General features: G+C 31.6%; 1 protein-coding gene across 1 annotated transcript; it reads left to right on the top strand.

Annotated features, from left to right (window-relative positions):
• Window positions 1-12,266, top strand: LOC138708041 (uncharacterized). Its single transcript, XM_069838156.1, has 5 exons — window positions 1-138; window positions 1,338-1,492; window positions 6,639-6,829; window positions 8,110-8,217; window positions 9,370-12,266. Exons 2-5 carry the CDS (start codon window positions 1,349-1,351, stop codon window positions 9,536-9,538), a joined length of 612 nt encoding a protein of 203 aa, XP_069694257.1. The 5' UTR covers window positions 1-138; window positions 1,338-1,348; the 3' UTR covers window positions 9,539-12,266.
• The last annotated feature ends 2,507 nt before the right edge of the window (window positions 12,267-14,773 follow it).

The following is a 14,773-nucleotide window of genomic DNA, read 5'->3' as shown; positions in this document are numbered from 1 at the left end:
TGTTGTGGCGCAGAAAGGAACAATAGTAGTGTCACTCATTTCTTGTCAGAAACATATAGAAATTAAACTTCATGTTACTTACAAACTTCACTGTATAATAATATTAAGCATTTTTAAGGAATCGATTTCTGTCTGCAGGTAAATTTATTTATTATTACTTAAATAAAGTAGCGTTAACAATAATTAATTTTGAATTTATATTTTCATAATAATAACAGTTTTATGTCTTGTGAAGTATGTAAAGAAAGGCAACGTATTTTGTGCAAATCCGAAAATTGAGTAAGAACATAATTTCAGACTAATTCAAATATCTCGAAGCAACAATATGAAATATAAATAACATTCGAGAGGAAATTAAACGCAGAATAAACATAGGAAATGTCTGCTATTATTCGGTTGTGAAGGTTCTGTTACCTTGTCTGATTAAAAGAATCTGAAAATTAGAATTTATAAAACAGTTATATTACCGGTTGTTCTGTATGGTTGTGAAACTTTGACTCTCACTCTGAGAGAGGAATATAGGTTAAGCTTATTCGACAATAAGGGACATAGGAAAATATTTGTGGCCAAGAGGGATGAAGTTACAAGAGAATGGAGAAAGTTACACAACACAGAACTGCACACATTGCATTCTATACCTAAAGCAATTAGGAACAATAAATCCAGAGATGGGTAGGGCATGTAGCACGTATGGTTGAATCCAGAAATGCACATAGAGAGTTAGTTGGGAGACCTGAAGAAAAAAGACCTTTGGAGAGGCCGAGACGTAGATGGGAGGATAATATTAAAATGGATTTGAAGGAGGTGGGATATGACTGTAGAGACTGGATTAATCTTGCACAGAATAGGAACCGATGGCGGCTTATGTGAGGGCGGCAATGAACCTCCGGGTTCTCTAAAAGCCATAAGTAAGTATGAATGAAATAATGAATACAGGAATGAACTGATACATGGATAATGAGTAGATGTATGGAAGTATAGCAGGGATGAATGGATGGATGGATGGATGGATGGATGGATGGAGTGTATGTATGCCTACTGCGGGTTTCTTAAAAGCCATTTGTAATTAAGTTGTGTTACATTTCTGGTGGACTGGAAGAGAAGGCCTTATGCCCTGAACTCCATCAAAGTCAATAAGTAAATAAAATAAATAAATAAATATACAAACAACCGAAGAAATAAACAAATAAACAATTAAAGACTTAAACAATTAAATAAAAAACGAATCAACAAATGAATTAATCCATGAATAAATGAACAAATAAATGAGTAATTAAATAAATAAACAAATAGCAAAATAAATAAATATTTATTCATAAGAAGGTTCATATTTTCAGCATAAAACGTTATGACGATGACCAACAAGTTTTTTCTTCTGCTGTGCTTCATTTTGCTGTGTGAAGCTATTTTGGCAGGAAGATTGAAGGACTCTGGCACGCATCATTCTAGAAAAACACGAAACTTGATATATCCGGCGGGAAGCTACATACAGGTAAAATAATTGTCATCTATTATACCTATTTATGTCATTACACTTTCGTGCACAAAACTTGATACATAAGATTAGAAGTTGGTACACAACATTCACACTTTCTAATATAAGAATATATATAATATATGCTCAGAACTATGTGACAGATATATTATCAAGTGTAAGAAGAGACAGAAATCCATCGCAGCTTATGTATAGTAAAGACAAGTAAATTTCTTACCCATGCACGGTGTGCGCGCATTTCAACTTATATTAATATAAGATTAAATATATTAAGTCTAAAAATATTTTCTTGTCTTTTATCTATTTTCCTTCAACGGTGATTGCTCATATAAGATAAAATTAATTTTCGATTGAAGGTACTAATGTGTTCATCGTCCAAATAGCAGTATGACAAATGATCAGAAAATACCTTCTAAATTTTTCTGATTCAAATAACGAAGTATAAAAATTCGTGGATCCTAGTAGGCCTACGTAAAATGAGTGAGAGGATATTCCAACAACTCTTAAAATCCGAAAAGTAGCAGGATCCGAACATATTAATATGGGAATTATGTAATTCGTTTGACCATCATCAATGACCACAAACATTTTCTTATTAATATACTAAAGGTACCGGTAGGTGAATTTAAATAATATTGCTATCTATTTGTTACTCTGTAATTTTCATTTATAGGTACATTTTATATCTTTTATTTTTATTATCTGTATTCATCCATTTTTAATTTTTTTAATTTTATATTTTTCACCTATATTTATGCCTGTGTCTTATATTTACATAATATGTATTTATGTTCTTTTTTATTTTCCATTTGTACTTATAACTGTATCTTGCATTCATATCTGTTTTCATCTGTTTTTCATGTTCTTCTCTCGAGTCGTACTGTCTATTGTAATTGGGACTTTGCTCTGTTGTAGATAAATAAATAAAATTAAATGTAAATAAATTTAAATTTAAATTTAAATATAATTTAAATTTTAATAAAATTAATAAATTAAATAAAATTTAATAAAATAAAATAAATTTAAATTAAAATAAATTAAATTAAAATAAATAAAATAAAATAAATTAAAATAAATAAATAAATAAACAAATAAACAAACAAATAAACAAATAAATAAATAAATAAATAAATAAAAGAATAAATGAATAAATAAACAAATAAAAAATAAACGAATAAATAAACAAATAAATAAAAGAATAAATGAATAAATAAACAAATAAAAAATAAACGAATATACAAATAAACAAATAAAGAAACAAATAAATAAATGAATAATTGAATAAATGAATAAATAAATAAATAAATAAACGAATAAATAAACAAATAATTAAATAAATAAACAAGCAAACAAATAAACAAATGAAGAAACAAATAAACAAATAAATAAACAAACAAATAAATAAATAAACAAATAATTAAATAAATAAATAAACATGCAAACAAATAAACAAATAAACAAATAAAGAAATAAATAAATAAACAAACAAATAAATAAATAAACAAATAATTAAATAAATAAACATATAAACAAACAAATAAACAATAAATAAACAAACAAATAAATAAATAAACAAATAATTAAATAAATAAACAGATAAACAAACAAATAAACAAATAAATAAGCAAACTAATAAATACATAAACAAATAATTAATAAATAAACAGATAAACAAACAAATAAATAAATAAACGAATAAATAAACAAACAAATAAACAAATATATAAATAAATAAACAATAAATGAATAAATGAATAAACAAATAAAAAATGAATAAATAAAAAAATAAACAAATATACGAATAAATAAACGAATATACAAATAAACAAATAAATAAATGAATAAATAAATAAACAAATAAATAAATAAACGAAAAAATTAACTAATAATTAAACGAATAAATAAAAAAACAAATAAATAAATAAACAAATAAAGAAATAAATAAATAAACAAACAAACAAACAAATATATAAACGAGTAAATAAACGAATAAAGAAACAAATAAATAATTAAACAATAAATAAATAAACAGATGAACAAACAAATAAACAAATAAATAAGCAAACAAATAAATAAACAAATAAACGAATAAATAAACGATTAAATGAATAAATAAGTAAACAAATAAATAAACAAACAAATAAATAAACAAATAAATAAATGAATAAAATAAATAAATAAAGAAATAAATAAACAAACAAACAAATAAATAAATAAAATAAATAAACAAATAAATAAATAAACAAATATATAAATAAAATAAATAAATAAATATAATAAATAAATAAAAATAAATAAAATAATGAGGACTCTTAGTCAACAACATGAAGCTAAAAACTTTAATCTGCATATCTTGAGTATGTGCTTGATTATCGGACGAAGGAGAAATCAGTTGTGATGTCTGTTTTCACAGACAAGAATGGCAAGTTGTACTAAAATTACAGGGAAATGAGTCTGTTCAACTGCCGTTGTAAAATATTCGCAAAAACGTTAACTAGAACGCTTAATGTTATCTTAGAATTAAGATTGCTTGAAGAATATTAGAAATTTATGAAAGGGCGGTCACGTTGAGACAGTGTTTCATAATGCGACAAATAATCCAGAAAGCTGGAGAATATAATTTATAAACACATTTTATTTGTAGACTAAATAAAAGCTTTTGATAAAGCAATACATAATATACCATGGGGAATAATGAAATACAGAGGATATCCAAGCCATGTGATAAAGATGTTAAAAGAAATGTTGCACAAACAGCAAATTAAATAGTAAAAATTCTGGCTAGAATTTAATTACCTATAAAGCAAGAGTATTCTGTTCCATCGAGATTTTTAACGTTTATGTAAACACAGCTGTTCCTTGACGAAAAAACGGCTCCTATGTAATTTTAAATAGACTAATACAAACATTTTACATGCTATACTATTTGAAGGGATTGTAGCCGAATATGAAACAAAGTTGTAATCTGCTACTCTACTATTGAGCCTACGAAAAAAATGTGTGTAATTTCACTTTTATTTGATTATTTTCATATATTTTCCTTATTGCTGTAACCAGTGGATCGGGTATGATTTTGTTTCTTAAGGGGACACTCAACTTAAAAATTGAAAAAAAAAGTGTCATTTTGTGTATCAGTTTTACAATATTAGGCCTACCTTCTTTGAAGCTATTTATGATTTTTTAATCATTAAAAAATTTAAAATTTAATTTCATAGGAATAAAAAAAATATTTTTTACACTAATTTACGTGATAGAACTAAATCCAAACACAGAATTCTTCCCCTCTTCATTGAGAAGGCACAGTTAAATGCACAAAGCCAAAAAAAAATAAAAAATAATTAAAAGTGATATTTCAACTAATGATTGATTAAAAATTAAAATATTTTTCATTTCGAAAAGTAATGGATCTAATGAGCTGAGATCTTGCATGTTACTTCCCATATGTATATTAAACTTTTTCTCCAAATTTGAAAAAGATTGGTCAAATAGGAAAAAAGTTCGAAAATATAGTTGAGTGTCCCCTTAAGGTGTCAAATAACAGCGGTCTTCTAACTTATCGAATACCTTTTCATAGTCGAGAAAAAGAAAATGTGTTTCTAAATTGTACTCTCTCCTTTTCTCTAACAACAATTTTAGAGTGGAAGCGGCATCGTTACCCGAACGTCCTTTCCTGAAATCACATTATTCTTATTCTTTTTCTTGTTATTATTGTTATTATCATTATTATTATTATTATTATTATTATTATTAAGGTCCCTGAGCTAAATAACCCATGTATACCATCAACGCCACCCTATTAAAATTTGTTAACGACACAAGTTTTCGGTAGTGCACTACTGTAGCCTGCATTCGCTTGCAATCTAGTGATGAAATGAGTTACTAGCTGTCCGCTGACATTTACGAGTGACATTATATTCCATCATTTTCCTGTTGTGTGTTGATAGTGAATGGCTATTCTTATATCAAGGTAAGAGGCAATATTTTATAGTGTGTGTTGAGCAAATAATAACTATATTGAACTATATATATTCGTGATGCTTAAACATTCTTCTATGTATAGAAAGTATTTGCTATCTATAAAATTTGAAAATGTTAGAGAAACAGGCATGTCATGTTATCAAGTACTCAGTAGCGCTTTAACGCCATGTGGTCTGCAGAAAAAATTTTAAGTTATTTTAGTACTAAGGCTGACAGTTCAGCATCAGTTTGAAAACATCAGGACAATCACTAAGCTTTCAACTTATAAATGTTCAGAATGTGCAGTGATGATATTGGTTCAATTTCTTTTCGAATTCTTAATTTTTATTTTATTTTACATAAATTAATTTTTTTGTTTTACTTACTAGAAAACATTCATATTAAACTAAGGTAAATGCTTTTGTGTTTAATAACTTTCTACTGTGTCACATTGTCTCTTTTTTTTTTTTAAAGTAAGGAGTCACTGGAAAACATATTTTCCTAATCCATCTGGTGTTTCAGTTTCAGATCAAGAATCTTTCATTAGTATTGAGTGATTTTGTATCTTTTATTAACAGAAACTCAAATTTAGTCGCTTAGTTCAATTTGTGTTGCTTAGAAAAAATAATTCATTAACAGTTATAAGTGTATAGGTTACTAGAAAATAGGTGGCGTTAATTGGACAACCTGTTCCTAATAACGCCAGTTTACAAAGTTTTCCTATTTGAGTTCTAATTCTTGTTCGGTATATAATATATCCATTTTCATTATGCTATTTTGTAAAGATAAGATTACAGTTTCTATTTCATAATTTTCGTGTTTGTACATAACTTATTTCCAGAGCAAAAGTGAATGAAGTGTTACGGTGGCGTTATTTGGTACGTGTACCTTATTATTATTATCATCATCATCATCATCATCATCATCTTGTCCATGTTATTTATTTTTCAAGGTTTTGTTTTTATCCTCTTACTGATAATGCAAGTTGCAGATTAGTCGTTATTTATCTCGTATTTACGAATCTCGTGCTAGATTTGGTTGGCATGCAAAATGTTGGTAATGTGTTACTTATATTACAGGATGCTTTCAGTTAACATACATTTCTTACATTTATGTGTTTGTAAACCTGTATATGCATAGTATGCATGTGAAAATAAGCATAATACCTGTATGTTATCTTTTTCAGTACATTTTCGGCTTCGGTCTCCCATATGCTGTACAAGACCAGAGTTTGACTTTGGGCACAGCTTTGAAAATGAACTACCCAATGCCTCCTAACTCCTCAATATTCACAGACCCATACTCCGCGTTTGAAAAACGTTCATTATCGAAAACGAGATGGAATTTGTACTCCATGCTGGAAGTCATAATTGACAGGTAGGTATTCGTGACATTTCTGCTCTTAATATTTGCACATAACTGAATCAACATTTACAAAGATTATAAATCCCCAAGAAACTGTTCGATTAATTAAAATGTGTCTCAGTGAAACTTACAGCAGAGTCCGTATAGGCCAGTTTCTATCTGATGCTTTTCCAATTCACTGCGGGCTAAAGCAGGGAGATGCACTATCACCTTTACTTTTTAACTTCGCTCTAGAATATGCCATTAGGAAAGTTCAGGATAATACACAGGGTTTGGAGTTGAATGGGCTACATCAGCTTCTTGTCTATGCGGATGAAGTGAATATGCTAGGAGAAAATCCACAAACGATTAGGGAAAACACGGAAATTCTAGTTGAAGCAAGTAAAGCGATAGGGTTGGAAGTAAATCCCGAAAAGACTAAGTATATGATTATGTCTCGTCACCAGAATATTGTACGAAATGGAAATATAAAAATTGGAGATTTATGTTTCGAAGAGGTGGAAAAATTCAAATATCTTGGAGCAACAGTAACAAATATAAATGATACTCGGGAGGAAATTAAACACAGAATAAATATGGGAAATGCGTGTTATTATTCGGTTGAGAAGCTTTTGTCATCTAGTCTTCTGTCAAAAAATCTGAAAGTTAGAATTTATAAAACAGTTATATTACCGGTTGTTCTGTATGGTTGTGAAACTTGGACTCTAACTTTGAGAGAGAAACAGAGATTAAGAGTGTTTGAGAATAAGGTTCTTAGGAAAATATTTGGAGCTAAGAGGGATGAAGTTACAGGAGAATGGAGAAAGTTACACAACGGAGAGCTGCACGCCTTGTATTCTTCACCTGACATAATTAGGAACATAAAATACAGACGTTTGAGATGGGCAGGACATGTAGCACGTATGGACGAATCCGTAAATGCATATAGAGTGTTAATTGGGAGGCCGGAGGGAAAAAGACCTTTAGGGAGGCCGAGACGTAGGTGGGAAGATAATATTAAAATGGATTTGAGGGAGGTGGGATATGATGGTAGAGACTAGATTAATCTTGCTCAGGATAGGGACCAATGGCCGGCTTATGTGAGGGCGGCAATGAGCCTCCGGGTTCCTTAAGAGCCAGTAAGTAAATATAAATCAATGGAAACAATTTCTTGATTCATGTTGTCTTGCTCCTTCTTGTTCTTTTCTGCCCATGTATTACAACCATCGATCCATTATGGCTCACATAAATGCATGTCACTCAAAATTTCCTAGGTTTACCAATACTTTTTAAAATTTGAATTGAATTGCAAGGCTGGAGCTGGACGGCAGAGCCTGCGTTCTGAGGGCAATATGCGAGGCGGCGGATACTACCCTGCAACACAACGACCTCGCCGGAGATGTACTACATGTCCTGCTTACGTAAGTCAAGAATAGAGAGTACCGTAGAAGAGGGTAAAGTGGATCAAAATTTTACAATTTTTTAATGATATTGAGGTTATGCAATTTAGCGAAGTTCCTCAGAAAATAGCATTTTGTCGACATATCCTTCACTTATGAAGATACGTTACAAGACTTGAATTACAATTTATAAAAAACTGTTTTTTTATTTGACTTGTGTTCGAAGTTACCTGCTTAAATAGGGTAAAGTCGATCACCATTGAATTTTTAGTTTAAGATCGATTTTAAAATATCGCGGAGTAAAGTCGATCACTGTTTATGTTAAAAAAAAAACAAATTAGTTGTATTACATATATTTTATTTGTTATAGGGTGTGTAAAAAATAATAATCTTCAATATATGCCTATAGGATTATATGGTGTATCTTTCGTTACTGTGATCATACTATTCGATACAATTAGGCCTATAGGTCTCCAGTGTACAATCGTGACTATGATTGCCAACTTATACAACATAAAACAAATTTTAATACTTGACATACCAACAAACAAAGATTTAAGAATTCAAAATTTACATTGAAATACCACCCTTCAATTATAATCTAAAATGCAATTCAACATTGCTTAGGTTTATATCAGATGTTATTTGAAATCTTCCCCTCCTCATGTCACTTTAGAAAGTACGTTGTTCCCATAGTCAGGTACAGAGGAGTGTACAAAATATGTTTCTTTAGTAGTGCTTCTCTTACGCAAGGAATTCACCATAATGATAATTAAGACGCTCGTATGAAAATTATGAAACTCGCTTGCGCTCGTTTCATAAACATACTCGCGTCTTAATTACTACCATTATAGGCTCGTTGCATAATGTACTATTGTGTTTAAATTAAATCTCATTTCTTTACGAACAAATAGGTGTTTTTATTTTTGTGGAATTTAAAAATTTGACAAACTTATTACCATTTCAAAATGGGAACTTACTTTTGAATAACTCTATATACTGAAATCTATATAGCTTAAACTAATATCAACCCAGTAATAAAGTGTTCAATAAACGAGAATCGGTATATAGACAGAAAAATAAATGAAAAACGAAATGTGGAAGAAGTAGACAAGGAAGTTGTAGTATTTACAGGACTCTCCTAGTTCTTTATTGTTACAATTTTCTTTCCAGTCCGTCGACGACATCAGACGAAGTTAGCAGTTATAGCAACTTCGAATATCATGCAGCAGAGCGTCTGGGCAGAGAGATATCTGGAAGTTGTCACCTGTTATATCCCGAGTGCGAAGTTGGATTGCTGGATTTGATTTCTAAAGTTGATACCTATGATGAGGAATTTTGAATACTACAAAAAGAGATATAAGAAAGGACACCGGGTAGTTGAGGGGTGTTTTGAGTACAGTGAAACCTCTCATTTACGGACATCGAAGGGACGTAACAATCTGTCCGCAACTGGGAGGTGTCCTTTATTGGGAGGGAGACTCCCCAATCTAACAGTAACTTTATAATATGCATTATGTATCCCTTCACTCCTTAAATGAAATGTATTACTGTAGTTTAATTCCAAATACAGTCTACTGTACTACAGTAAATTCTTTGCAACTTTGAACTACAGCAGATAAGACTGAAAAAGGAAAATGCAGTACTGTGTCATGCAGTTTTATTCTGCGTCTACAGTTATGCAGTACTGTAATTTAACCTTTACGTTCAGGTGCCATGTCTCTCGAAACAGAACAACTGATTGAAGTGAAGAGAATAATCCTACTAACCCTATCATGTGTCGAATACAATTTCACAATCGCGGAAACATTGGACCAATCAGACAGGTTAAATTTTATGATTTTGTTTATCCACCCGCTTCTAGCTAACAAGTGGTAACCATCTGGGATAGTGGTAGCCTACGAGACTCTTGGGGCCGTATTCATAGACATTCTTAGCTCGGGCTTTCGGTGGATGATCAGCGAACTAACGGTTTTTTGTATTCATAAACCAGTGTTAGCGATATGATATGATATGAATCCTATTTAGCACCCTCGTAGCGCGGGCTAGCGAAATGTCTATGAATAGCACCCTTATTGTCTTCTTTCATGTTAAGGAATTTCTGTACAGTTCTCAAAACTAAACTTTCCATTTTTGTAACACATTAGGTCTTGAAATCCTAGTTCTGTCCGCAGTCAGGAGGTAAAGCAAGCTTTAGGACTGTGAAACAACTGTCCGTGTCCGTGTCTGAGAGTGTCCGTAAACGAGAGTTAAATTGATCATTATTTCTATATTATTTCAGTTGGGACATAAAAATCTGTCCGTATATGAGGAGTGTCCGTATCTTGGAGGTGTCCGTAAGGAGAGGTTTCACTATATTTATAAATTACAACATATTTTAAACCTTTGCATTTTGATTCTAGTAAAGTAATTAAACAAAAGATTGCTACAATACAAAGTAATCCAAAAATCATTTAATGCATACAGAATGTTTCACAATATTATAAGTACAAACTGCCTCCTACAAAGTTTCTTTTCACAGAAATCTCTTATTATAATACCACAAAAGAATAGGCCTATTTATTTTTACGAGTAAGATATACATAAAATGGAGGAACAAAACTACCTGAATAAGTTTAAGAGTAAAAGCAATTATTATTTATTATATAATATGACACTTACTTACAAATGGCTTTTAAGGAACCCGCCGGTCCATTGCTGCCCTCACATAAACTCGTCATTCGTCCCTATCCTGTTCAAGATTACTCCAGTCTCTATCATTATATCCCACCTTCCTCAAATAAATTTTAATATTATCCTCCCATCTACGTCTCGTCCTTCCCAAAGGTCTTTTCCCCTCCGGTCTGTCAACTAACACTATACTGTAAATGCATTTCTGTTTCTCCCATACGTGCTACATGCCTTGTCAATCTCTGGATTAAATGTTCCTAATTATGTTAGGTGTAAAATCCAATGTGTGCATTTCTGCTTTGTGTAACTTTTTCCATTCTCTTGTAACTTCATCTGTCTTAGCTCCAAATAATTTCATAAGAACCTTATTCTCAAACACCCTTAATCTCTGTTCCTCTCTTAAAGTGAGAGTCCAAGTTTCACAGCCATACAGAACAATCGGTAATATAACTGTTTTAGAAATACTTTCAGATTTTTTAACAGCAGACTAGATGACAAAAGCTTCTCAACCGAATAATAACACGCATTTCCCATATTTATTCTGCGTTTAATTTCCTCCCGAGTGTCATTTACATTTGTTACTGTTGCTCCAAGATATTTGAATTTTTCTACCTCTTCGAAGGATAAATCTCCAATTTTTATATTTCCATTTCGTACAATATCCTCGTCACGAGACATAATCATATACTTTGACTTTAAGGAATTTACCTCCAAACCTACCGTTTTACTTGTCTCAAGTTAAATTTCCGTCTTTTTCCTAATCGTCTGTGGATTTCCTCCTAACATATTCACGTCATCCGCATAGACAAGTAGCTGATGTAACCCGTTCAATTCCAAACCCTGTCTGTTATACTGAAATCTCCTAATGGCATATTCTAAATCCAAGTTAAAAGGTAAAGGTGATAGTGCATCTCCTTGCTTTAACCCGCAATATATGCTATATAAATTCCTGAGTCGTCATTTTCCTGTTGCATTATCAGATTTAGTAATTCGAGAAAAGGGAAGAAATCTGTTCACGAACAAAATATTTCACAGCTCTAATTTCGTCCCAACACTATAAAACAATTTTATTAATAATTGTCCTCACCTAACATTGATTAATGAATTTAGATTTGAAAGAGAAGTGTACAAATTATGTTTACAAACGTGTAAGAGAAAAAATGGACTCTTAAGAATATTTCCTGCATTTTTACATTATAACAAATCTTATTTAATTTTGTAATGTACGCAGTTTTATATTTTTACAATATTTTAATGTGCTTAATGTATATAATTTGACTTGTATGTTTCCAAGAATACTTCCCAGCACAAGCCTTGGCTTTTTCGGTTGTGAATGAATTGTAAATTATATAATTTTAAGTGTTGTGTAAAAGATCTCAATAAATTAATTAACATTCAGATTATGTCTTGGTTCTTTTCTGCCTAAAACAATTGCCTTCTTAGTATTACAGCTACTCCATTGTCGACGAATTTGTTTCGCATCGAGATTAATTTGCATGAAAAAAGACATTAGTCGTGAGTAGTATGCAAGGAGACGGAACTCAGTTTGTAGCAAGATGTCAACGGTTGTGTCGATACTTACTAAACTCCTCCTGGCGCTAATAATGACGGTTTTGTACGTCGAGATAACGAGAGATCGACCCGAGGACTCTCTGTTACATAGAACACGCCGTCACTCCTTCGCGCCTCTCTTGGTTTACCCGTCCGGCACAGTTTTCCAGGTAAACCTTCTTAAATATAAATGATCAATCATATTGGTATCATTTTTGATCTCTTAAGTACATCCATTTGCAAAAGCCAGCCATAACGGCTGGGGGATCATCGTGCTAACCACACGATACCTCCATTCTGGTTGGATGATCGTCCATCTCTGCTTCGGCATGTGGGCGTGAGGCCAGCAGCCGGCTGGTCAGTCTAGGCCCTTCACAGGCTGTAGCGCCACGGATTATTATTATTATTATTATTATTATTATTATTATTATTATTATTATTATTATTATTATTATTATTATTATTAAGTACAGAGTGAACCGTAAGCAGAGCCATTCATTTCAGGGGGTTATTTCTCGAGATGTTTCGAACAAAACAGTTTCTATTTCCACATCTTGATTACACAACTTTAAACACTATATCACTTCGGAATATAACGTACATATGCTTTCACGCTTTAATTAACTAGGTTACCTTGTTGACTAAGACCACCCAGTTCTGATGATAGCCCACCGGTTGAAACTAGTCACCAAGGTAACCTAGTTAATAGTGAAAGCATATATATATATATATATATATATATATACTTCGCTGGTTTTTGCTTCCTCTTCGAGATAAAAATTGTTTTATATAAAACATTTCATAGCGTGTTTTGTGAAAGCCATTGATTTAATTCCCAATATGCTCAGTCAATTTAAGAGATCAGTGTATTATGACAATAAATGATTGAAAGAATTTTAGTTTTTTCCTTTAAATGTGCAGAAATTTGATCCGAACAAATGTAACACTGAATTTTTCCCTTGAAATTATTCAAATCTGCTTTACAGGGAGCTTCACCTGAAAGACTAGATTTGCATAATATATACGTTACTGTGTACGTTAACAGAAAACCACAATTCCAAGTCACACAGAGATTGTGTGCACTCGTTGTGGGTCTCTGGCGTTTCGTCAGCCCACGCGAATTGTGTGGATATAAAGGGAAAAGTTGAGACGGTGTCGGGTGGAGTTCCCGGGTAGCTCAGTGGTAGAGCGCTGGTACGTTCAACCAGAGGTCCCGGGATCGATACCCGGCCCCGGAACAATTTTTCCCTTGAAATTATTCAAATCTGCTTTACAGGGAGCTTCACCTGAAAGACTAGATTTGCAAGTGTAACACTGTAAAATTTCTTTGCGGAATGAAAAGTTACATTTCTTCTGATCAAATTTCTGCACATTGAAAGGCCAAAACTAAAATTCTTTCAATAATGTATTTTCATCAATAGACTTCTCTCTTAAACTGGCAGAACATATTGGAAATTAAAGCAATGTTTGTCGAAAACATGTTATAAATATTTAAAATATTTTTTTTTGTTTTGTTTTAAACATCTCCAAGAAAACCCCCGAAATTAATTAATTTAAACTGGCGGAGTTAAGGTCATCAGACATTCTCTACCACACCACCAGAACACAAATAGACATACACAAGAAACAAATACAGAGAGAAGAAGGAAATAGACAATAGAAGTAAAATTACAGATACAAATTATAGAAAAAGCACAAGTTCAAAAAGAATGAGAGAAATAAAAATATATTTAATTAATTGATTAACTAGCGGACTTACTCGTGTTAATTATGTAAGATTTGTGCGGCTTGCAGCTGTTTCAGTGCTTCACGCACCATCCTCAGAGCCTACTAGATCACGGCGTCATCTCGAAATTCTCTGCCTGTTATGTGGGTGTGTTTGATTGTTGAAAGGTGTTGAAGAGTGGAGTCAAATAGACAACATCATAAGAAAGACAAAACAAAAGTGAGACACAAAAACACACAAAACACAACACAAAGACAAGAACACAAGAAATACATCACACTAACATATGAAAACAAGAGCACACATAAGATCGCATCTTCATTCAGATAGCAGAAATAGAACATAATATACAGAACAGAAAACACACTACAAAGATATCTCAACACATCAAAAACACAAACAAACAAATACGACAACACAGATGTAGACAAACTCACATGTAATAGTTGCGATAAGTTCTACATTGGACAGACAGGTAGATCATTCCAAACACGCTACAAAGAACACATTAAAGCAATAACCAGAGGACACAATACATCTACATACGCCGATCACATAACCAATGTTAACCATACATACAATAACATAAATAGGGACATGGAAATCCTACATATACAACCCAAAAACCAA

The sequence above is a fragment of the Periplaneta americana genome, chromosome 1 (genome assembly GCF_040183065.1).
Source record: "Periplaneta americana isolate PAMFEO1 chromosome 1, P.americana_PAMFEO1_priV1, whole genome shotgun sequence".
NCBI lineage: Eukaryota > Metazoa > Arthropoda > Insecta > Blattodea > Blattidae > Periplaneta > Periplaneta americana.
Note: the sequence above shows the minus strand (reverse complement) of the source record. Positions and strands in the feature narration are given on the sequence as shown.